Here is a 20,865-nt window from a genome sequence, read left to right on the forward strand (position 1 = left end):
TTCAGTCGATGTGTCTGCGGTCGCCGCAAAACCTCATGCTGTGCTAGGGCGAGAAAGATGTGGGACAGGAAGACACGATATATGGCACCAGATGACCATCTCAAAGGCTAGAACCTTGTTCGAATTCCGATGTCGCGTTAGGCTAAGTAAGCTGCCTTTTGCATCTCTAAGCTAATACCATGAACCACATGGCATGCATAATCTCGATCCCACAATATCGTCCTGCAAGCAATCAACCATCCCCCAGCATCCTACCGCTTCAAATACTGATCCGCCGTCATCACCCCGACATGACAATACTTCGCCCTCCACCCCTTCGGATCCGCCTCCTGCTGCACCTCCTTCGCCCCCTGCGAGTCCACCACTTCCCTATCCAGCTCGGGCCGCTGATGCACCACGATAAACCTCCGATACGTCGCCGCATTTTGGATAGCGTGGCCAGCGAAGAGATTGACCATGTACTCCGTCGCGGCCTCCTCGTCGCCGCGCTCCCATTGGTCTTTGAAGTCTGGATGCGAATCTTCGTCCTCGGACCACAGCCACGCTTGATCGAGTGGCACGGATCGATGGGGAAGGTTCTCCACGTCCTCATACTTAATGGGACAGAGTCTGCGCAGGGCATCGAAGAGTAAGGTGTATCGCGTGTCGTCCGGGTTCTCCTTGAACTTCTGCTGCGAAAGACGTATTACCCACGAAATAATGTCAGGTCGCGCGCCGATCTTGCTGAAGTGTCCTCCTGGTGGCGCAGCTTTCGCTTTTTCGAGGAATTTGTCGATGATCTGTGTGGCTTTCTCCGGATAGTAGACGAAGACATCGTCGGTGATGAAGGTAATACCGCCATGCGGGAAGAGCCTATGTGCTTCATAGACGGGCTCTCGGCCTTCGAGCGTGCAAATGCGATGCTGGACGCCGATAGAGTAGATCTTCGCCATCGAGTTCCTCGAGATGAACCCCTGAAGTCCTGGTATATGACGATAGTTTTCAGACGGATGCAGAACGACCAAGCAGTGTGAGTACTTCGACCTGAAGAAATTCCAATGGCCCTCAGTCCGGGAAGAGAAAACTTTGCAGTGGAATTCCGCAAAGCGGTACCCGAGGAGTTGCATCTCAGAGCTCTTGAGTGGTGGTATTTGCAAAAACACGCCCTCGATGCTCGCACCTTCACTGACATCGAGCAACTCGGTGAGGTTCAGTGTCTTGACCCCGCGCCTTGACGCTTCATAGTCCACTCTCCCAGCTTCCCAGTCCACTTTTCCTTCCGCTTCGCTGTTACCTGGGGTGTTAGGGCCTGGAGTGATAGGGCCTGGAGTGATAGGTCCCGGACTATTCGCGGCGTTCAAACTCTTGACAGCCACATTAAGATCAGAGGCTCCATCCATTGAAGGGGTGGTGTGGCTGATGTCAGCCGGTGGTGGACGTGCGACGTCCGTTTTGAAAGATGGCCGACGTCTCAACCGTGGATCAACAGACGGGCTCACCAGTTTGATGGGCTGTATCGTGGCAGGAGGAGGTGGCGGGGGAGGAAGAGGAGCGTCGTCGGGGTGGGCGGTGCCGGGTGGAGGAGGAGCTGAGTACATCTGAGCAGCAGGCGGTGGCGGTGGACGGGCGGTCTCCATTTGAGCGTCAGGCGGGCGCTGACCAACAACGTCAACAAATCCAAGCCCACTGAGATTAGGATCAGATGGCACCCTGCTGCGGAAAGACCCGGGTGGACCTGCATGAATTCCAGTATCGTGATGAGCGAACTCGCACTGATTTCCCATCCGGCAACTTCCAGTGGTTCTCCAAAAATAACACGTCGTACCACGTTTCCCGACCTCGAACGCAGGTGAAGCTGCGATGGGTTCGTCCTTCGGTCTCTGCATCACCTCCTCTCTGGGCTCAATACCGCGATCGACTCTGGTGTTGTAGCCGGGCGGTGGGGGAGCATAATCTCCGGTGTCTTCGTGCGCGAATTTGCAGGAATCTCCCTTCCTGCAGTTGCCCTCTCTTCGCCAGAAGAAGCATGTGAGCTTCTTCTCTATATATTGGTGGTCGTATGGGCATCTGTCTGCGGTGTACTGGCAAGTACCTGTCTGCCAGTGCGTACATGTCTGGTTCCTCGTGCCGATCGGCGCAACGCTGCCAACAGGTCCATCCCCAGCTCTGCCACCGATTGTTGTGCTATTGGCTCCAGTACCGGATGATTCAGGCTGTCTCGCTCCAGGCCTGACCGGACTATTAGAGCGCGAGCGAGAGCGACGTCTGGTCGCTTGGGGTGGTGTCCTTCTCCGATAAGCGCTGTGAATCGGAACTGTAGCTCTCGTAGACGTAGCAGCGGGTTGCTGGGTCTTGCCGGTTTTTGGATCCACCATGGTAAGTGCGTTGATGTCAGGGACGGGCTCGGTCCTGCCGCCCTTCTGGTATCTGTTTTGCGTCGAAAGGTTCCTGAATTTCGTATCGACAGAGTCTTTAGGCATCTCAACATTCACTTTAGAGTACTGCTTCCGTCTAAGCACGTTTGTGGGGTTGTTATTCGTAAAGACGTTCTTGGTCCGCTTTGCAGTAGCTATGGGAGCTGATGGTGCCGACTTTCTGGCTGCAGTCACGGTAGGTTTCGGCTTCGCGGTAGGCGTATCAACCGGCTTGCTGGAAGCTGGGAGAGCGGTAGCCTTGCCCTTCGGTCGCGAAGTCACTGCACTGCTGTCGCCAGCCCTTGACGATGATGGTGCGGCAGGAGCCTTTATTCCTTTACCACTGGTGGGTTGTTGTTTCGGCTCTCCGAAGAGAGAGTCAACGTCAGAACCCTGGCTGCTTACGATGACCGCCTGACGCTTGCGAGGCGACGGGATAGTCTGAGCGAAGAATCCTTTGCGTTTGGGAAGCGAAGTCACCGATACTCGCTTGCGCTTCGAGCCTGCAGTGGTGGGAAGTTCGTCGTCAGAACCTGATCCCTCATCATCAGGCACGATCTGGACACGCTTCCTCCTTTTAGCTTCTCGAAGGCGAGCCTTTCTGGCTAAATCTTCCTGGTGGTCCTCCCAGGCTTCCTGCCATTGGAGGACGTCGAAGAGCGGTTCGCCTCCAGGCAGCTCTGCGTTCCGCTTGCACTCTTCCCAGTGGTCCAGAATCTCTCGGTGTGTGATCTTGTGTTCACCTTCCCACGTAGCATCGTACAGTGGATAGCCTGCGGTACAACAACGTTAACGACAGCGACTACTGGTGGACTTTAGGGCAAACATACCCTCCCATTTGATCAGATAGTACCACCGACCAGCTCGACCAGCCGTCCCATCCTCAGTAGCCTCTCCGTCCTCGTCATCTTCATCGGTCTTCTCCTGCCATTTCTCTGCTAAGATGCGCTCGACGTCGAATTCCTGCTCGCTGTCGTACGCGTCCTCCTCAGTCGTGATTGTGTTGATAGATTCGTTGTCTGAGTCCTCGACTAACATTGACTGAGACTTGGTCGCCATGCCGGCATTTGTGCGAGCGTGTGCACGTGCCTGTGTTGTGCGAGGGACGAGGTGAAGTCCGAGCCAAGAGATTGCCGGCACGCTCTCCCACACCTGTCTAGATTATGGCAGCTATAAGAGTGCCACAAGTTTGCCGAGTATGCTTCGCTATAGGACAGACGTGCGTACCAGTGATTAGAAAGACAGCGCAGAGAGTCTCCGTCCGCAAGACGACCGACTGCGATGCCCTGTTTGTGGGAAACTACATAAGCGACCTGCATTCAGAGACGAACATAAGGTAATTTTCAAGTATTCATTTGGGTTTGCTATCTGAATTAATGATGTGGCCGCTTCCGCCGTTGTGCTAATGTCATTAAGATGCTGGCTGGGTTCTCGAGATGGTTATCATAAAGCATAGATGCCGTCGTGTTGAAGTCCGGCCATCGTCATGGGGCTGTTGAAGTATGGATGCTGAGCTGAAGTCGGGCTGCCGTGTTGAAGCTGGTTGCCGTGTTGCACTCTGGCCGTCGTGTTGAAGTCGGGCCGTCCTCGTAGGACTGTCAAAGTATGAATGCCGAGTAGAGGTATAAATGCTGGTATGCTGTCGCAGTCGTGCTGAAATGTGAAGAAATGTGAATGCTGAAAGTCCGCATGCCGTCGTGCCAGTGTTGAAGAATGGCTGCCGCAGTCGTGCTGGAAATGTGAGTGCTGAAATATGAATGCAGCTTGGAAGTCCGCATGCCGTCGTGCCAGTGTTGAAGAATGGCTGTCGATGTCTGGCTGCCGCGATACTACCGTTGAGACCTCGCCACTGTTAAAGTTGGGCTGGCGTCGTAGTTCCGTCATTGAGATCCTTCGTTGGAGAGATTGAAAGGTCCACATCGTCGTCCTCGGGCAGCAGAGGCTACATCTTGGTGGTGTTGGCCTCGTCTTCCGCCGTCTGCTCGTCGTTCTCCCGCGCTCCAATCTTCTTGCCCTCCGTCGCCTCCCCCGATCCAATCTCCCCCTTCTCCGTCATAGCCTGCCCGTCGGCCGTCGTCGCGGCGGCGTTGGCCGTCACAAGCGCCTGCTTCTCCGCACCATCTGCGCTCTGGGATTGCTGCATCTCCTGCCGAGACGCAAAAGTCTCGTTCTCGTCCTTCCGCTGTGCCTGCTGAGGCCCGTCACCGGTCTCTCCCTGTGCTCGTAACGTCGTGCCGGCGTTGCCCCTCGGGAATTCGTTGCGCATCTTCTCGAAGAGCCGTTCGTGCATCGCATGGAAGTGATCGCCATCCAACTCATATGAGTCCGCCAGCGTCATGCTGGCGTCGTTCTTCGCAGCGATTTCGTTCTGAATTGAGTCCACCGGCGTCGTGCTGGCGTCGTTCTTCGCAGCGGTTTCGTTCTGAATTGAGTCCACCGGCGTCCTGCTAGCGTCGTTCTTCGCAGCGAATTCATTCTGGAGCGATTCGATGAGGTCGCGATCCTTCTTGCGAGTCTCCGCGTCGGCGACAGCCTGGCGCTTCCTCTCTACTTCCGCCTGCGCAGCCTCGCGCTTCTTCCGTGCTCCCAAGTCCGCCTTCCTGGTCGCGACTTCTTCCGCGGTCAAGATCACCTCGGTCATGATCTTCGGGAAGTTGTGCATGTCGTACTGCTTGCAGAGCTCAATCATCCTGGCGTCGTATTCCATCTTCTCATAAGCGTCGTTCTGCCGTAGCTGGAACGTCAACAGCGCGAGTTCTGCTCCGCCGAGCTTAGGGCGGCCCTGGTCGTCTAATTCCTGCTTGATCTTCTTGCCCTGCTTGCCTCCGCGCGCTCTCGGCTGCTCGGGGAAGGGAAGGCGGCGGCGGGGTGGCGTCACCTGCCCGTCGTCTAATGCGAAGCTCCCGTCTTCGTGGCGTGGTGCAGGCGTTCCTTCTTCCTCAGAGGCTGGTGAAGGATGGCGCTCCTGGAATGAGTTTCCAAAGAGATCATCCACCCCTTCCGTCGCACCTTCGTCGTCCCCGTCGTTACCGTACGGGTTGAGCTGCTGGTGGGCCGTCGTGCTGCCGTTGCTTAGGGTGAAGCCTGATGCCTTGCCCCGCTTCACGAGTGGCGCTTTCTCGCCGGAGGCCTTGCTCTTCTTCGCGGGTTTGTCGTCCTCGCCGGCGGCCTTGCGCTTCCTAGTCGTCGTCGTGGCACCGTTGTAATACTTGTAGATGAATTTCTTCAGATCCGACAGGTAAGTCTTGAGGTCGTTCGGCTTCGTGCCTAGCTCAATACTCTTCGCCGCTGTGACGAACCGCGCTGGAAGCTTAGCACGCTTCTTATTCACCACCCGCTCCGCCTCGATCGCCGCCCAGATGCCGTCTTGAAGGCGGAGAATGTCGAGAATGTACCGGGTGTTCTCGGGCCCACTGCCGCGTTGGCCTGGCTCAAATTTGTGGGTCGAGAGCGTCTTGCTAGCGTTGGTGCAGAATGACACAGGGTCGTTGTGGCGTTTGGCGATTGTGTCAGCCGTGTCTTTGATGCGGCGAGTCCAGGCGGATCTGCCTGCCGCAGTAGTGTCGTCGTAGGGCTTGAGCTGCATGTTGTGCCGGGTTGCAGCGGCGATGAGGTCACCTGCTGGGTCCGGTGCTGGCGCCGTCGGGTTCATAGTCATGTTCGTATTCATGTTGTCGTTGGATCGTTTGTTAGAGGTTTGCTGGGTCTGGTTGTCGTGTTGCTGATGTCGTAGTGAGGTCAAGGTAGGTGAAGTCGTGGTGAAGGAGTCGTTGTGTCGTGGTTGAAGGTTGCAGAAAGGCGGAAAGCTGAGGTATATACGCCTACTGCTGGTCGTGTGATGGCCACGCACGGACGTCTGAATGTGGAAAGAGCGCCTTCTATGAAGCTGTGATGAAGGAAATCTGGCTCGCAAGTGAAGGAAGGAGAAATCTCGGCGTCCAAATTGATGGAATTAATTAGTTGAATTTGATTGAACTTGATGAAGGCTTGGCGGCACGTTATGCCCCAAGTGAAGCTCACACGAAGCTTAGGAGCGGTTTGAGTAAAGGTTCCTGTCGTCGTCCCGCCGTCGTTTCCGTGTCTTTGATCTCCGACAGTGATGATTTCGGCGACCCGACTGGGGTACCATCGCCGTCGGTGCTCTTCCATAAGAAGTACCTTGGCCGTCGAAGCCTCGTCGTCAACAAGCCGTATAGGGTAGCATACCGCGGAATCCTACTGTATACTCGTTGTCGCTCTGGCGCTTCTGAGTGGTCGGCCTAGGACACCCGCTCGTAGCGTTGCCGTGGTTGCGGTGATAGTACAACGTCGCAGTATGCCTCGAGCGTGCGGGAACGATGTTGCTCGTCTGTATTAGCAGCGTAGCAAGATGGTGATCGCTAGTCCAGTAGCTATACGGTTATGCAACAACCTGGCGAGAGGAACAGGTCGCTATCGAGGCGTTCCAGTCCGGTTGGAGATGTCGCGCGGCCGAGTTCTCAAAGTCTTCGTCTTGTCCAGACGCCGTTGTGACAAGTACTATGTCTTGACATCTTTAGTCCTCTACCGTGGGCCTGTCGTCTTCGTGTATAGCAAAGTAGTAGAACAGGACCATCATCTGTGCTTCTACTATAGGAGTAACATCGTTAGGCTGTCGTCTAGGTGCGGTCGAGTTAGAGTTTCTAGCCCCGTCCCGCTTGTCGTCCGGTCGCTCGTTGTAGTTCTGCCAATGCCGCGCACTGATCGTCTAGCCGATGATTTTTAGATACGGGAGGAGACAGAATTTGCATAGTCAACAGGCGGGAGTTGAAGCAGGGTCGTTGGGGTAAATCACGTTACTACAGTAAACTAAAAAGTACACTCGACATACTCTCGCAAAAGCAAAGTCCGTCCATTCAGCCATGATTGTCGGTCGGAAGTCAGCTAGGTGTAGAGATGAATGGAAATGCCGTCAAAACGCTCAAGTATGTTCGGAACTAGTTTCCGCGAAGTCTGCGCGTAACCTCCCTCTTCGCTTGCACTTGCGCGGCGGCGGCGGCGCTGATCGCTCGACGCGCTTTGGGCTGGAGAGAGGGCGCCAAGTTGGCGTTTGCGGCCTGTGTTGCGTCCAGATAGCTGAGCCTATGTTTGTTTTGGAGGTGTGCGATGGCGCTCTTCCAAGCCTTCAGGTCGAACTGACAGTCCTCCATCCAACACTGTCGTGGGACGAAGACCTTCTCCATTAAGGGGGGAAGGTACTGATGGCCGTCGGGGCTGCGGACGTCGTGGGCGGTCGCCAGATGCCTTTTCAACTGACGTTCTGTGTCGAATGTTGTCGTGGTGTCGCAGTCGGGGTAGCGGCAGAGGGCCGGCCAGGAACCCGGGGATTGGCATCGCCGACGGTGCAGCTGTAGTGATGAGTTGCTTTTGAAGATCTCAGGCGAGTCACATAGGCCGCAGGTGGTTGGTTCGAAGCCGTGGTTGACTCGTTGGTGCTGTACCAGTCTCGCGGTCTTCTCTTGACCGGCCGGGCGCTTGCTGCCGTCGACCTTGGGCGTCTTGCCTGGCTCTCCTTCGACCGGCGGCGTCCAGCCACCTTCCTCCTTGTCGACGTAGGTACAATCTCCGATGGTGCACGTCCGTGCCTTCAGCTCGTCGGCAGACATGGAGGCCAACCGCTGCTCCCATAATGTAGCAAGGTTGCCGACCAATGTTGCGCGGTCGACGTTGCAGCTCGCCTCGTGCTCCCGCACCCGGTCGTGCCTGATATTCGCGTAGGGGCACGCCGTCGAGACTGAACACTTGTGTAAGAAAGGCGTTGGCTCGTCTCTAGAGTTCCCTCGCACACTAAGCGCTGCCATGGCGGCGGCGTCGCCACGGCCCCACGCCCTCGCGAAAGCTTCGTTCTGGACTGTGTTGTAGCGGGAGTGGGCGTCGATGAATGCCATTGCAGAGTCGTCTGCGCGCTGTTGAAGAGTCGTGCCGTCCTGTGCCTCTGTCGCCAAAAGCTCGGCCACCTGGTCGTGCTCAGGGCCCTCGATGTCGGTTGGCAGTATATGGAGTGGCGGGAGGGAGTCGGAAGCGACCACCGTCGTTTCTAGAGCAGTCGCCTCGCCGTCGTCCTGGCGTGCGAACACTTCCTTCTCTAGGCGATCGAGATCGACCTCTAAGACCGGGTCGTCCTCCTCATCCTGCTCGTCGTTGCCGGCGACGTCGTCGTCGTCGCCGCGTAAGGCAGGGTCGGGAACGTGGCGTGGTGGCTGGGCATGACCTCCGTCGCCGCGCAGGGCGGGGTCGAGAAGGTGGCGCGGGAACTTGGTAGGACTTCCGTCGCCGGTATGTTCCCAAGAGGCGGTCGGGGTCTCGGCTGGTGCATCGTTGCCATTGCTGTCCGCCCGGTATGATGAGTTGGGGGCGAGCTGGCGCAGGGGCGTCCGAGTGTTGCGAGCTGGTTGCGAAGGCGGCGGTAGAGGCGATGGCATCTGCATTGCTTCAGCCTTGCGCTTGCTGGGGCGTTGTCGTGGCTCTGTCGGTGCGCTGGAAGCGAGTGCAACCAGGCGGTCCGCTCGTACCAGCCGGGTCGCCGTGAGCCGGCTCACCGTTGTGTCGGCGTCGACGTATTGGCTCCGCTCGGCTTCGGGGACCTTTGCTTTGACAGTAGCATAGACATCCACGCCCCCGGGAGCTGCGAAGAGCAAGTCCCGTTGGAAGGTCGGTTGGACGTCGGCGCGCTGAGAGTGAAGGTCGGCCTCTGTGTCGGGGATGTAGCCGTCCGTCACCCCGTTCGCCATCGCTCTGAGGTTGTGGCCGAGTTGACGGCGCATGTCCTCGGGGCCGTAGTTCTTGCGATCCGCTCGCTGCATCGCCGTCATGTCTCTGATGGTGCCCCGTCGCAAGGCATGCGTAGTGACGCGGGAGAGCACACCGGAAACCAGGCCCATCTCCTTGAGCGTGAGGCGGGCGAGAGCCTCGCCTGCCGGCTTGCCGTCGGGGGTGGTGCCTAGCAAGACGGGAAGCTGCGGATCCTTCCACACGATCTGACGTCGTGTTGTTGCAGCAGCGTGGTCGAGCACCGCCTGCATCGTGTTCCCCCCCTCGAACAGGCCACGACGAAGGCCGTCGATGAGGAGGAGAAGGACGGGACAGAGATGGTGGCAGCCCGCCGCGAGGAGGGGCTGGAGGTGCATCTTCCTTGCTCTCCCATGCTCGTTCTTGTGACACTTGGTGTATGCGAGCGTGAAGATGGCGCGGAGATGCTGAAGGCTGCTGGCGGTCGTGGGATCTTCGTCGTCTGGGGGCGGAAGAAGGAACAGCTCGACATGTTCGAAGCGGAGACAGTACCGGTCGCTGTAGCCTTTGCTTACGGCGATGTCGCCGCTCCGGCAGGCCAGTGCCGACTGAAGCACGACTGCGAGGGTGCGGTTGATGACATGGTCGTAGTTGCCAGTCCCGCGGTCCATGACATGCTGTAGGTAGTTGCGGACCAGGCGGGAGAGCGTTGCGAAGCCGAGGGACGCTCGTTCGCGGAATGCCCCCTTCATCAAAATGCCGCTGTCGATGCTTTGCTGGATCGACTGCTTCACTCGCGCGGCGTCGTACGGGCCGAAGTCGAAGTTGCGCCACTTCCAAGTTCCGTAGGCGATGATGACGGCAATGCCCTGCCAGATGGTCTGATGGCTAAGAGCAGGCTTGTCACGCTGCCGCACTATCGCCTGAAGGATGGTGTCGAGAAAGCGTATCACCTCGTGACATGTAAAGGGAACGTCGTCGGACTGGCCGAGGACGTCGGTCCGGTGGCGGTTGAAGCGGTTGATCCATCTAATGAAGCCAGTCGTAGTCAATAGCTGTAGAGCAAGAGAGTGAAGGGAGTCGGGGTTCTCAAATCGTACAGTGATTGTCTCTCCTGCACTAAAGGCGACCCTGAGCCGAATTCGAGGCGTCTGATCTTAGTCTTGGAGGCGTTGCGGTACGCTTCTGCATTCGCCACCATGTTCTCGATCGAGCGTTGTCCGCCGGCCTTGCTTAGTCGTGTAGGCGGCGCTGGCTCGTCGGGCTCTACATCCGACGAGCAGTACTCCTGTGCGTTGAAGGAGGGTGCCATGGTGGGGGTGTCGTCGGGCCGGTACCGTCGTGTAGGCGTCTTGCCGGTGAAGGTACAAGCCGGTGTTGAGTGTGTAAGAGAGAAAGAGGAGGTCGTGTCAGTGTTGGGTAAGCGGCGACGGCAGCGAGGAGAGGGTTTTCCCCCGGCGCGCTTCCCGTGCGAGGAAGGAGCAGGTGGGTGAGTAGGCAGTCATCCCAGTGTCGTCGCTTCGCTGCCCTTTGCTCCTTCCTCGAAAGTAGTAGCAGTACGGCAAAGCATGTCGCCGACGCCGCCGTCGTCGTCGTCGTCGTCTCGGCGTTGTCGTCGTCTTCCCCAGATTCGAGTATGTGGGTCGTTACATGTTTGTGGTATTGATGTTGGGCATGTGTTCTTGATAGCACATGTTCAACGATTCCAGCTACGTTGACTTTTCCTATCATTTTGACGCTACACACGTGTATACACTTGTCGAGATGACGAGTAATGAAAACAATGATAGAGGTAAAATGGTTGAGATGAAAGTCCTGATGAATGAAAGTTCTGATGAAAGTCCTGCCATGTGCGGTCTTGGGGTGTCGTCCGTCGACCTGGCGTCACCGCTGTTAATATACGCTCACCTCTACTGCGTTTGGGGCGCGCTTATTAGCTGGCAGAAGTACGTAGAGTGTATCGGGCGGCCGTCGTCTCAGCGTTGTTACGCGCGGAACGTCAACGTCGGGTCGTTGTGGACACGTCGTATAAAGGTTTTGTTGTTGTGTACCTCTCACCGCTTCGCGGATCGAGAATGGAATGGTTGCGCTTCGCGCAAGAAATAGTAGCCCCGTCCAGGTCCGCCTGACGGCCGCCTCCCGGCGGGCATCTGCAATGGGGCAATAGCCACTGGTTTTGTGCTTCGCACAAAAGTCAATTACTATCTAAAATCCCGTGGTATCTTCCCATGTACAGACCCACGAAAAGCTCCGTCGCTACTCATGCATAACAAGAATCCTCATAGCTCATACCCAGTGAGCGTCCAAGCCGCCCCATATCCCACGTAACCTAATCGAAGGTCCGGAAGGCTTAATATTACCCGCGCCCAATAATAGACAACTCACAACCCGCTTTAGGTGTACGTGCTTCCACCCGGAGGTGGCATCGGCCAGTCGTCCTCCGTAATGCTGGACCAGAAGATCCATATCGTGATGACAGCGGCGAGGTTGAAGCCGGTCTCGAAGAGGCCACCGTTGATCGCGCCGTTGGTGCCATTGCAGATGAATCGGCTGATGACATATTGGAAGATCTGGCCGATGGCGAAGAGGAGGGCGGCGACGACGAGGTAGACTGTGAGAACATATTAGCAAAACAGTGTTTGAAAGCTTGCGAATGTGGCATTACGCACTCATCGGTTTTGTCTCGCCCAGCACCCGCAGCACCAGCACGGCTTCCAGAATGAAGAACACCACGAGGAAGACCAATGGCACTAGCTGGTAGAGCGTGTACAGTGCGTAAGCCTGATTTGGCTGACTCAACGTGTCCTTCCAGTAGTTGGTGAAGCTGAAACCAGTGTCAAGTGCGATGTAACCAGTTCCAACAAAAAGCAATGCCGCAGATCCGAAGATCAGTCCTAGCGATAGTGGAGTGCCGTCATCGATCAGCTGGTATCCCACGGCGCCGTTCATCATCAGGATCCAGAGCGTGGCTATTATGGTCGCAATGTGTACCGCCGCGAAGCCTCGTCGTATCGCGCCGTCGAGCGGGAACCAGCCGATGGTGAAGATTTCGCAGATGGAGATGACGATGTAGCCGAGGAGGAAGATTTGCATCTCTCTGTGCTTGATGTCAGCTGCTGGCCATCTGCTGCTGCCGTTGCGCGTGTGTAACATACCTCCGGCCCACAGCAGCCCTCTTACGCTCCGACCTCCATATTAGAACGAGTGAGGTGAGTATCGCGAAGAACGCGATCAGTATGGAGCCTGTCTCGCTGTCAGTATACGCCCACCAGTGCCCTTATGTATTGTGTCGTACCCAAATTGGCCAGACGCTCGTCGCCCCCGTTCAATGGTATGCCCGTCAGATTACAGCCATCACCAAAGCCTCCACCCCTTCTTGACGGAGACTCGTAGAACAGATTGCACACGGGCAGTGTTGACCTCAGGTTGCCCGTATTCCTGCAGAGCTCATAGAACTTCCCGTACTGCGTCGAAGGCATCGTGCGCGATCAGAGGAGCTCGCCCGGGGGTGTCGCGTCTCGCCGTAGGACCGTGTGGCTGGTGTTGGTGTATCAGGCCGCTGAAGAGCACCTCAGAAATGGACGGAATGCCTCAAACGAATGGACGCAAGCGCCTGATGTCGCTGAGGATCCAGCTCAGTGTTGCAGCAATGGGTCGAAGAAGTTCGAAAGGGCGACGTGAGCGGCTCTGAAGTTGGAAGAGGCGAGCACGGATCTTGGTGGTGTGGCAGCACGCTAAGAGCTTCTTCTAATTACCTGCTCTCCCGTCCACCCACTCCGAGCGAGGCGGGGCTGTTTGATGGTTTAACGACTGTTTGCAATGGATGGCAATGGTGATGAAGGAGGTGAGGTGAGAATGGAAGAGGTCTGGCAGCTTCGGCTTCGCAGCCTTGCTGGCGATCAAAGTGTTTCACGTCGCACTGGGGCAGGCAGGTAGGGAACGGGCAAGGCGGTGATATCGACAAGGGTGGCTTGATCTGCACAGCAAGGTTTCCTAATCGATCCAATGAGCGGGCAGTATACCGAGATCTACTTTCGCGTGGCAGGAAGAGCGGGAAGATCGTGTGGCTGGGTCGAAGGTGAAGATGTCGCCATTCTGTTTGTCGACGGGGATGGTCGGATTCTGCGAAATCTGTATTTGGTCTTCCAGAACATGTTCATGGCATTCAGTGCGACCACGGGAGGTTTGGGTGGTACGCCGGTCTGTTGTCAGGCGGAGATTGGTAGGTGGAGAGCAAAGTCTGGGCGGATGCTGCCACGGGGACAGCGGCATTGCAGAACACAGAGCAGACTGCACTTGAGGCAGATTGAAGCATTCTCGAAGAAGACAAGAGTCCAAAGCGTCGAGAAGTTTGATAGGCGTACGAGAAGTTTGAAGTACACCTGCGGTCGAGAAGACGCTCGCAACGATTCGGAGTTCAATCTCAGTGAAAGCGGTCACGATCACAAGCAACTCCGTCGTGAATGGCGAGATCTACATTCGGAGTCCTTCGAATTCCATCAGAGGTCCGACATATCATTGGGCGGTCGTGCTAAAGGATGAGGAAGAGACGATTGTTGAGATCGAAGCTGTGGTTTACTATCACAAGGTACTTGATGAAGAGACCACCGCGCTCGGTGTCTTCAACCAAGCTCCGCAGAGCTCTCTGATCGACCATCACCGCCGAATTTTAAGTCCATACGTAGGCCTCAAAGTCCATAAAAGAACGATCCCCTTTCAACATCATTCCATCTCTCCATACTCAACCATGTCTTCTGTAACAGAAGTCCTCACCCGCAAGCCAACGAACCTCGCCGTCGCCACCAACCCAGCTCACGAGCTTAAGGTTCTCTCGTCAGACGTCCCCGAACCAGGGCCGGAACAGTGCCTTGTCCATGTCAGAGCTACAGGCATTTGCGGGAGTGATGTACATTTCTGGAAACACGGCAACATTGGCGACTCAGTCATCACGAAAGACTGCGGGTTAGGACATGAAAGTGCTGGCGTAGTAGTGAAGACTGGAAGCAATGTTCAGGGGCTCAAAGTTGGTTCGTAAACTCCACAACAATAACACCTTGTTCTCGTCTAATAGAGAAACCTAGGCGACCGCGTCGCCATCGAAGCAGGCATCCCCTGCTCCAAACCAACCTGCGACTTCTGCCGCACAGGCCGCTACAATGGATGCCCGAACATGATCTTCTACTCCTCCCCGCCAGTCGACGGCACACTCCGACGCTACCACGCTCACAACGAAGCCTGGCTCCATCGCATACCGGACAATATCTCGTACGAAGAGGGAGCCCTGCTGGAGCCGCTGTCGGTAGCTCTTGCCGGGATCGAGCGATCTGGACTTCGTCTCGGAGACCCGCTGGTGATTTGTGGTGCCGGACCGATCGGGATTGTTACGTTGCTTGCCGCGAATGCGGCGGGAGCCGCTCCGATTGTCATTACGGATTTGGATGAAAGTCGGCTGAAGGTGGCGAAGTCGCTGGTCCCGAGGGTGAGGACTGTGAAGGTTGAGATGGAGAAGAGTGCCGAAGACATTGCATTGGACATCAAGACCGCTCTAGGTCAAGAAGCAAAGCTCGTGATAGAGTGCACTGGCGTCGAGAGCTCCATTCACTCGGCAGTATATGTGAGTAGCGTGCCACATCCTCCCCTTCGACAAGACTGCTGACTTCATCCCAGGCCACCAGATTCGGCGGCACAGTTTTCATCGTCGGTGTCGGCAGCAAAAGCATGCAGCGGTACCCTTTCATGCACGCCTCCTTCCGCGAGATCGACATCCGCTTCCAGTTCCGGTACATGGAGACGTATCCAAGAGCCATCTCGCTTGTCTCGGAGGGCCTGATTGATCTGAAGCCGCTGGTGACGCATCGCTTCACGCTGGAGCAAGCGCAGGAGGCTTTCGAGGCCGCTTCGACGCCTGCTGCTAAGGCTATCAAGGTGCAGCTGCTGGATGATTGAGCCAGCGATAATGCCTAGAGATGCCGCCCCCCAGAAGCGTTGGAAAGGGGGTGGAGCTCGTGTTGCAGGCGATTAGGTCGATCCCGACTATAGAAGTTTATAGATCTTAATCCTATCCAGCAATCCTTGGCTCTCTGTGGGAACAACTTGCTCCAGAGAGTAGCTTGTTGCTTTATGGTCGTGTGCTCAGGCACGAAATTGCGATGCGTCCGGCTCCGCGTAGCCACCCCATCTCACTGATGGATCGGCATAAACCAGGTGAGAGGCGGTATAGCCAAACCGGTCGAAGTATGAAGAGTAGTCATGGCAACATCTGCCCACCGCCTAGGATCCTACGTCTCTCCATCGTCCGCCGTTTTGCGATGCTTAGGCGATGGTTCCGGTTCCAGTTCAGCAACATCCTTTGCTTTGGCCTCCGCACGGCCGAACAGATACGTCCGTTCAGCCTGACAATGAATGCAATTACACCACTCATTCTTCGCTCGAGTGCACGCCTCGAACAGCGGTTCCTCGTCGTCTTGGCGAGGTTCTACCAGTTCCCGCGCAGCAGTCGAAGTAGTTGTAGTCGTAGTCTCGGCGATGGTGCGTTTCCTCTTCGCACTCTTCGGCCTGCTCGACTCCGGAAGATCCAGTACAAAACCGCCCTGGCTGCCGGTTTGGTCGACATTCTCGAACGTCTTCTTGCGTCTCTCAGGCCACGATCTGAGCGCCGCCACCGATCGCACACGCCGCTTGTTAGCCGCGGTGCTCCTGTCGAAGGGGTTGGTCGTGACGACGAAGGTCAGTTCTTCGCCGTTGTTCCCTTCCTGGCCTGCCATGTTTCTTCCTCGCGCTCGGCTTCAGGGAGCATTGCCAGGATACACGCTCAGTTTCAGTAGCACTTCTGCCCCGAGAGGAGTACCGGTAACTTCACGAGAATGAGATGCACCAGAGGCTAGCGGTTGTGTCTAGGACTGTTTGGGGAAGTGCGACTCGGTTTCTTCGGTACGGTTATCAACGGCGCCCAATCGTCCCCAAACTCTGTTCAGTTGACACTTCATCTGGAGAAAGTCTTTTCGATTTTCTCGAAGGTTTCAAAACTTGCGACATTCCGAGGATGTTATGGCTGACGAGCACGCTTGATGATACTGCGAGGTACCGGCCAGGCGCATCCGAGTCCAACCAATCGCTCAGCTGCTGTCTGCACGCGCGGGATCTTGCCTGTCATCCCGGTTCGTGACGTATCGCGTGAGCGTGAGGCGCAGAGGACGTGTAGGACGTATTGAATATCAAGTCAGCGACGAACTAACTCTACAGTTCTATCATGCCATACCTACAGCAACCTGCCCGACGGGGCCTCTAACCATGGGACGAATACCTCTTGGATGGCTGCACGCCTTCCTACTATCCCTCCTACTCGTAGGAACAGCAGCAGATATCACGACCAAAGTCATCCAAGTCACCAGAACAACCACCGTCCACGTCACGGCTACGGACTACGAAGGCGCCTGTGAGAACTTCTATGGAGCCTGTGTGGTTTACGGCACTTCCGCTGCTGCACCATACACAACAACAGTATACCGTTACGCACCGACATCGACTCCGTTCTCATCGAGCTCGCCTCCGCCGACGACGATCGTCACGTCTACGCAGGTAGTACTTGCGACGACCACAGCGTCGAACGAAGGAGAATGCTCCGGCTTCACGGGGGCTTGCGTTGTCTATGCGACGGACGGCAACACGGCGAGTACGGTTTACAATAGCGCGAGCAGCGCATTGCCGAGACCCGGGAACGGAGAGGGATACATTGGGCCGAAGGATGGGGAGAGTGGTGACGGAGCGATAGGAGGGGCGGCAAGCAATGGACGGTGGACGACGGTGGCGGTTCTGGGGGCTGCTGTCATTTGCGCGGCGTGCATGCTATGATTTCACGAGAACGATATGAGAATGATTTGATGGCTGAGAATGATATCCTGCGGACGAGGTGGAGAGGCGTTGTCTGTTCTGTACAGCCGTACCTTTCCTAAGCGTTCGACGTCTCGCAGTCTCGTCAACGTTCCAACGATTCAATCGCCTTACAGCTTCGGCTTCCTCTTCTGCTTGGGCATGGTTTTGTCAAACCACTCTTTCGACTTCCTCATCCACTCCTCCGAGAGGGCAATCTGGGTGATACTCTTATCATCCCTATTCTTCTTCTCAAAAGCCGTTCGCCTCTGCCAAGCCTTGATATCTCTAGCCAGCCACTCCACAGCCTTCTCCGCGCAATCACCCGGCTTCTCAAACGGTGCAAGATGCCCCGAACCTTGCAACATCTCCCTAGCCGTCCGACCATACGGCGTCCCACCGCTGCCGCCCACAACACTTCCTGTCCGGGCGACTTTCTCGCCCATAGACTCTTTTGTGCTAAGCGGACTGCCAGCAGGAAATAGGTATAACACCGAGCAGCGAATCTGCGGCAGATGATCCCACGCTGCCATTCCTTCGGATCGGTAGAAAGGGTGGACGTCCGCTATCCACTCCAGGGCATCTGGGTACTTGATCCGGCTGCGTTCTGGTGGATCGCTGGCGTCTTCTGGAGGCCCATCAAAGTACGAGCGTGCGTAGTTCCAGACTTCTTGGGTCTTCGGCATGCGCAGAGTAACTTTGCCTGGCTCCGGGTACAGTAATGTGGGCGTTTCTCGCAAGCCGTACTGCAGCCATAGATCCATGACACGCGCATCCCAGGCTTTGAGAGGCTTCGCGCTGCGGAACATGTTCTCGGCCTCCTTGCGAGAGTCCCAAAGGTCGGGCCGCCGGGAGCTCATGAAGGTGTATGTTGCACCGACCATTTTCATTTCACTGCCGATGATCGGGTCCGTAAGGACTAATGACGAGAACAGACGAGGATGGATGCGCGCCACCTCAAGTAGGGCCGTTGCTCCCATAGAATGACCAATCCCTACCAGCGGAAGCGTCATGTGCTCGCGGAACGTATTCGTCATGAGCAGGATGTCTCTGGCGAGGTCGAAGTAGCTAGGGTCGTCGCCTTGCGTCAATTCATTGAGGATGCCGCTTCCGCCGTGATCTGACTTGTCAAGACACCAGATGCTTCGGATGCGCAGGCCTTGGGTAGAGCAGTGGGTTAGTAGTTCGTCCCATAATGGCTCGTACATTTCCTTGGGAAAGCCTGTGGCGCATGTTGCAAGGATGGTGATGTCGCCTTCTTGCGGATCGAGGTTCGTGAGAGGCGTATATTGTTTGACCTCGAGATATTGGACCTCTTCTTCTTTGGTCCTCGTGGCTCCTGGGTAGTTGCGAATATGTTGGCCTGGGAAGACTCGTGTCTTTATCTGGAACTTGGTGAAAGGCATAGTTGAGCTGCTCATCTGTTGTTAAAGCGGCAGCTATCCGTTCTTAGAAATGTAGGAGCACGGCAGAGATCATCATTATACTGACACAGCCTCTCATCTACAAACCCATGCGGTGGTCGACAAGTATTCCGGCATGCCGAAGGAGCCAGTCGTGCGTCTGATATGCTGTAGAGTCATCCATGCCGGATGCTGAAGTTCCGCCAGGCAGTCCGCTCTATGCGGCGCCTCCATGCTTACTTGACTAGGAGTAAGCACTGGAAGGATTCAGACGGAGCTGAACAGAGATACGAATGCGAGGTTGGATAGCCGTGCTGTGATTGGCCGAAGCCCAGACGGCGCTAGCTCGCGTTCAGATTCTCCGCCCAAGTCGACTTCTCCTGCTCGACAGCTGCACATTTCCTGTCTTGATCTCGGAGAAGAGTGCGAAACTGTCTTTCGATGCCAACTTGACGCTGATTGGCTGGAAAGACGACCGCGCTAGTGCATGTTCAATTTTGTCCTCTCAAATGGTGCTCAGCGCTCTCTCAGTCCTTCGTGAAGCTGTTCCGATCTTCGAGAAGGGGCGGAATCGACCACGTCGAGCAGGTCGTCGCTGCGTGTGACCAGAGAGGCTGGTCGGTTGTGCGTTGTCTTCTCCGCCGCTTGAGCCTGCGAATCCGCTCCGGCGCTCGCTGTAGCAGCACGAGATTCACTCCGAAACTCGAGAAGATTCTGAGGAGGCTCGGTGGTGAAATCGGCCGGTGCAATACAGCAAATTTCGGCGCCGGCGTCTGGCGTCCCTCTTCCTCACTGCGCTGACTTCTGCCTGAACAGCAATCGGCACTGAAATGGAGATGGTTGCGCCGAACAGAAAGGTGCAGTATTACCTTGATCATGGTATTTAAGACTGTCCCTTACACGTAGGTATTAATTCTCTTTTACCATCACAATCCACTTCACAAACACACAATCGCGCACATCTCACACACTCAGAACAACAACAATCATCATGCATCAAGCACAAGTAACCGAATGGGGCCAGGCTCCTAAATACATCGAAGTAGTAGACCTTCCATCACCCGCCGCAGACGAAGTTCGCATCAGAGTCCTGGCCGCTGGAACACATCAAGTGGTCCGCAGTCGAGCATCGGGAACACACTACACAAGTGGTCAGCTACCTCACGTCCCTGGTATCGATGGCACAGGCACGACCGACGATGGCAAGCTCGTCTACTTCAGCTCTTTTGACACAGGCTCGTTCTCCGAATACGTCAACATGGACAAGCGCCGAGCACTCCCTGTCCCTGATGGCCTCGACCCGGTCCAAGTCGCTGGCATCACTAACCCGGCCATGTCTAGCTGGATGGCTCTAAAGGCTCGGACGAATGACCTCCCGAAGGACTTCACTGTGCTCATCGTGGGCGCCACCTCCGCTTCTGGTCGTGTCGCAATTCCACTCGCTCGCGGTCTCGGTGCAAAGCGAGTCATCGGCGCTGCACGCAACAAAGCCGCCCTCGACACCCTGGGCCTTGACGAGACCGTCATCATCGCCAACGAGCCCGAGAAGACCGATTTCAGCACCCTCGGCGACGTCGACGTCATCCTGGACTACGTGTATGGTCCTGTCACCATCCACCTGTTCAACTCGCTCAAGTCTCATCGTCCCGTTCAATACGTGGAGATTGGAGGTCTTGACTCTACTGAGATGATGCTTCCTAGCTCAATACTTCGATCGAAAAACATTACGATTCGTGGGAGTGGACCGGGTGCTTGGAGCATGCAGGAGGTTGTCGAGACGATGCCGGACATGCTCACAGCGCTGAAAGATGTGCCTGAGCAACCTGTGAAGACGGTCAAGCTGGCAGATGTTGAGAAGAAGTGGAATAATGCTGGGAGTGAGCGGTTGGTGTTTGTGCCTTGAGAGTTGGTGAACTGAAGACCTCATTTACATTACAAGCGGTGCATTGCATGGAGCATATCAAGCTAATATAATCTCGACTACTTACTATGGCTTCCTGCATTCCTTTCAATCTTCGAGACTGCGTCTGGTGGAACAATGGATGGCCTTAGTAAGCTATTTTAAGCGCTTCATGTCCCAGAAACGTCACTCGTGCTGCAAGCCGCCGGCGATCAGCCTTGCCGCGAGCCGGTACCTTACCTGAGCCTCACTTTCGCTCGATATCATTCTCTCATATCAACACACCACGACACATGCGCGCAGCTGACTTCAATGATCAGACTGCGTAGCGACACAGGCGATCCGCAGGTCCCCGGGTGTTTGCAACATCTGCGACTTGCGGCGCAAAGCCGCGACCGCTGCTCCATCAGGCTGTGAAAGGTGAGATCACATGTCTGAGAATGAAGTGACTTCACATGCTGAACACACACAATAGGCTCCGGCTCGCTATTGTGCCCATTGTTGGACTTCACAATACTTACACCTATTCTTCTACCTCGCTCGAGAGCTCCCG

At 56.1% G+C, this 20,865-nt stretch overlaps 8 protein-coding genes across 8 annotated transcripts; 2 read left to right on the forward strand and 6 right to left on the reverse strand.

The window, feature by feature from the left end:
* Positions 1–251: 251 nt before the first annotated feature.
* On the reverse strand, positions 252–3,452 carry LTR77_002773 (uncharacterized protein; the record flags this gene model as incomplete). The annotated part of the gene is made up of 2 exons (XM_064800032.1): positions 252–3,166; positions 3,224–3,452. The coding sequence occupies 2 exons, from the start codon at positions 3,450–3,452 to the stop codon at positions 252–254; spliced, it is 3,144 nt and encodes a 1,047-aa protein (XP_064661371.1).
* An 883-nt stretch (positions 3,453–4,335) lies between these two features.
* LTR77_002774 (uncharacterized protein) lies at positions 4,336–6,063 on the reverse strand (the record flags this gene model as incomplete). The annotated part of the gene is made up of 1 exon (XM_064800033.1): positions 4,336–6,063. The coding sequence occupies one exon, from the start codon at positions 6,061–6,063 to the stop codon at positions 4,336–4,338; it is 1,728 nt and encodes a 575-aa protein (XP_064661372.1).
* A 1,285-nt stretch (positions 6,064–7,348) lies between these two features.
* LTR77_002775 (uncharacterized protein) lies at positions 7,349–10,452 on the reverse strand (the record flags this gene model as incomplete). The annotated part of the gene is made up of 2 exons (XM_064800034.1): positions 7,349–10,169; positions 10,241–10,452. The coding sequence occupies 2 exons, from the start codon at positions 10,450–10,452 to the stop codon at positions 7,349–7,351; spliced, it is 3,033 nt and encodes a 1,010-aa protein (XP_064661373.1).
* Positions 10,453–11,533: 1,081 nt separating this feature from the next.
* Positions 11,534–12,619, reverse strand: LTR77_002776 (uncharacterized protein; the record flags this gene model as incomplete). The annotated part of the gene is made up of 4 exons (XM_064800035.1): positions 11,534–11,751; positions 11,810–12,237; positions 12,296–12,383; positions 12,436–12,619. 4 exons carry the CDS (start codon positions 12,617–12,619, stop codon positions 11,534–11,536), a joined length of 918 nt encoding a protein of 305 aa, XP_064661374.1.
* Positions 12,620–13,887: 1,268 nt separating this feature from the next.
* On the forward strand, positions 13,888–15,086 carry LTR77_002777 (uncharacterized protein; the record flags this gene model as incomplete). Its single annotated transcript, XM_064800036.1, has 3 exons — positions 13,888–14,167; positions 14,222–14,754; positions 14,808–15,086. The coding sequence occupies 3 exons, from the start codon at positions 13,888–13,890 to the stop codon at positions 15,084–15,086; spliced, it is 1,092 nt and encodes a 363-aa protein (XP_064661375.1).
* Positions 15,087–15,418: 332 nt separating this feature from the next.
* LTR77_002778 (uncharacterized protein) lies at positions 15,419–15,904 on the reverse strand (the record flags this gene model as incomplete). Its single annotated transcript, XM_064800037.1, has 1 exon — positions 15,419–15,904. The coding sequence occupies one exon, from the start codon at positions 15,902–15,904 to the stop codon at positions 15,419–15,421; it is 486 nt and encodes a 161-aa protein (XP_064661376.1).
* Positions 15,905–17,140: 1,236 nt separating this feature from the next.
* LTR77_002779 (uncharacterized protein) lies at positions 17,141–18,646 on the reverse strand (the record flags this gene model as incomplete). The annotated part of the gene is made up of 2 exons (XM_064800038.1): positions 17,141–18,430; positions 18,521–18,646. The coding sequence occupies 2 exons, from the start codon at positions 18,644–18,646 to the stop codon at positions 17,141–17,143; spliced, it is 1,416 nt and encodes a 471-aa protein (XP_064661377.1).
* Positions 18,647–19,403: 757 nt separating this feature from the next.
* Positions 19,404–20,315, forward strand: LTR77_002780 (uncharacterized protein; the record flags this gene model as incomplete). The annotated part of the gene is made up of 1 exon (XM_064800039.1): positions 19,404–20,315. The coding sequence occupies one exon, from the start codon at positions 19,404–19,406 to the stop codon at positions 20,313–20,315; it is 912 nt and encodes a 303-aa protein (XP_064661378.1).
* Positions 20,316–20,865: the final 550 nt, after the last annotated feature.

Source organism: Saxophila tyrrhenica (assembly GCF_035928015.1).
Source record: "Saxophila tyrrhenica strain CCFEE 5935 chromosome Unknown scaffold_4, whole genome shotgun sequence".
NCBI classification, from domain to species: domain Eukaryota; kingdom Fungi; phylum Ascomycota; class Dothideomycetes; order Mycosphaerellales; family Extremaceae; genus Saxophila; species Saxophila tyrrhenica.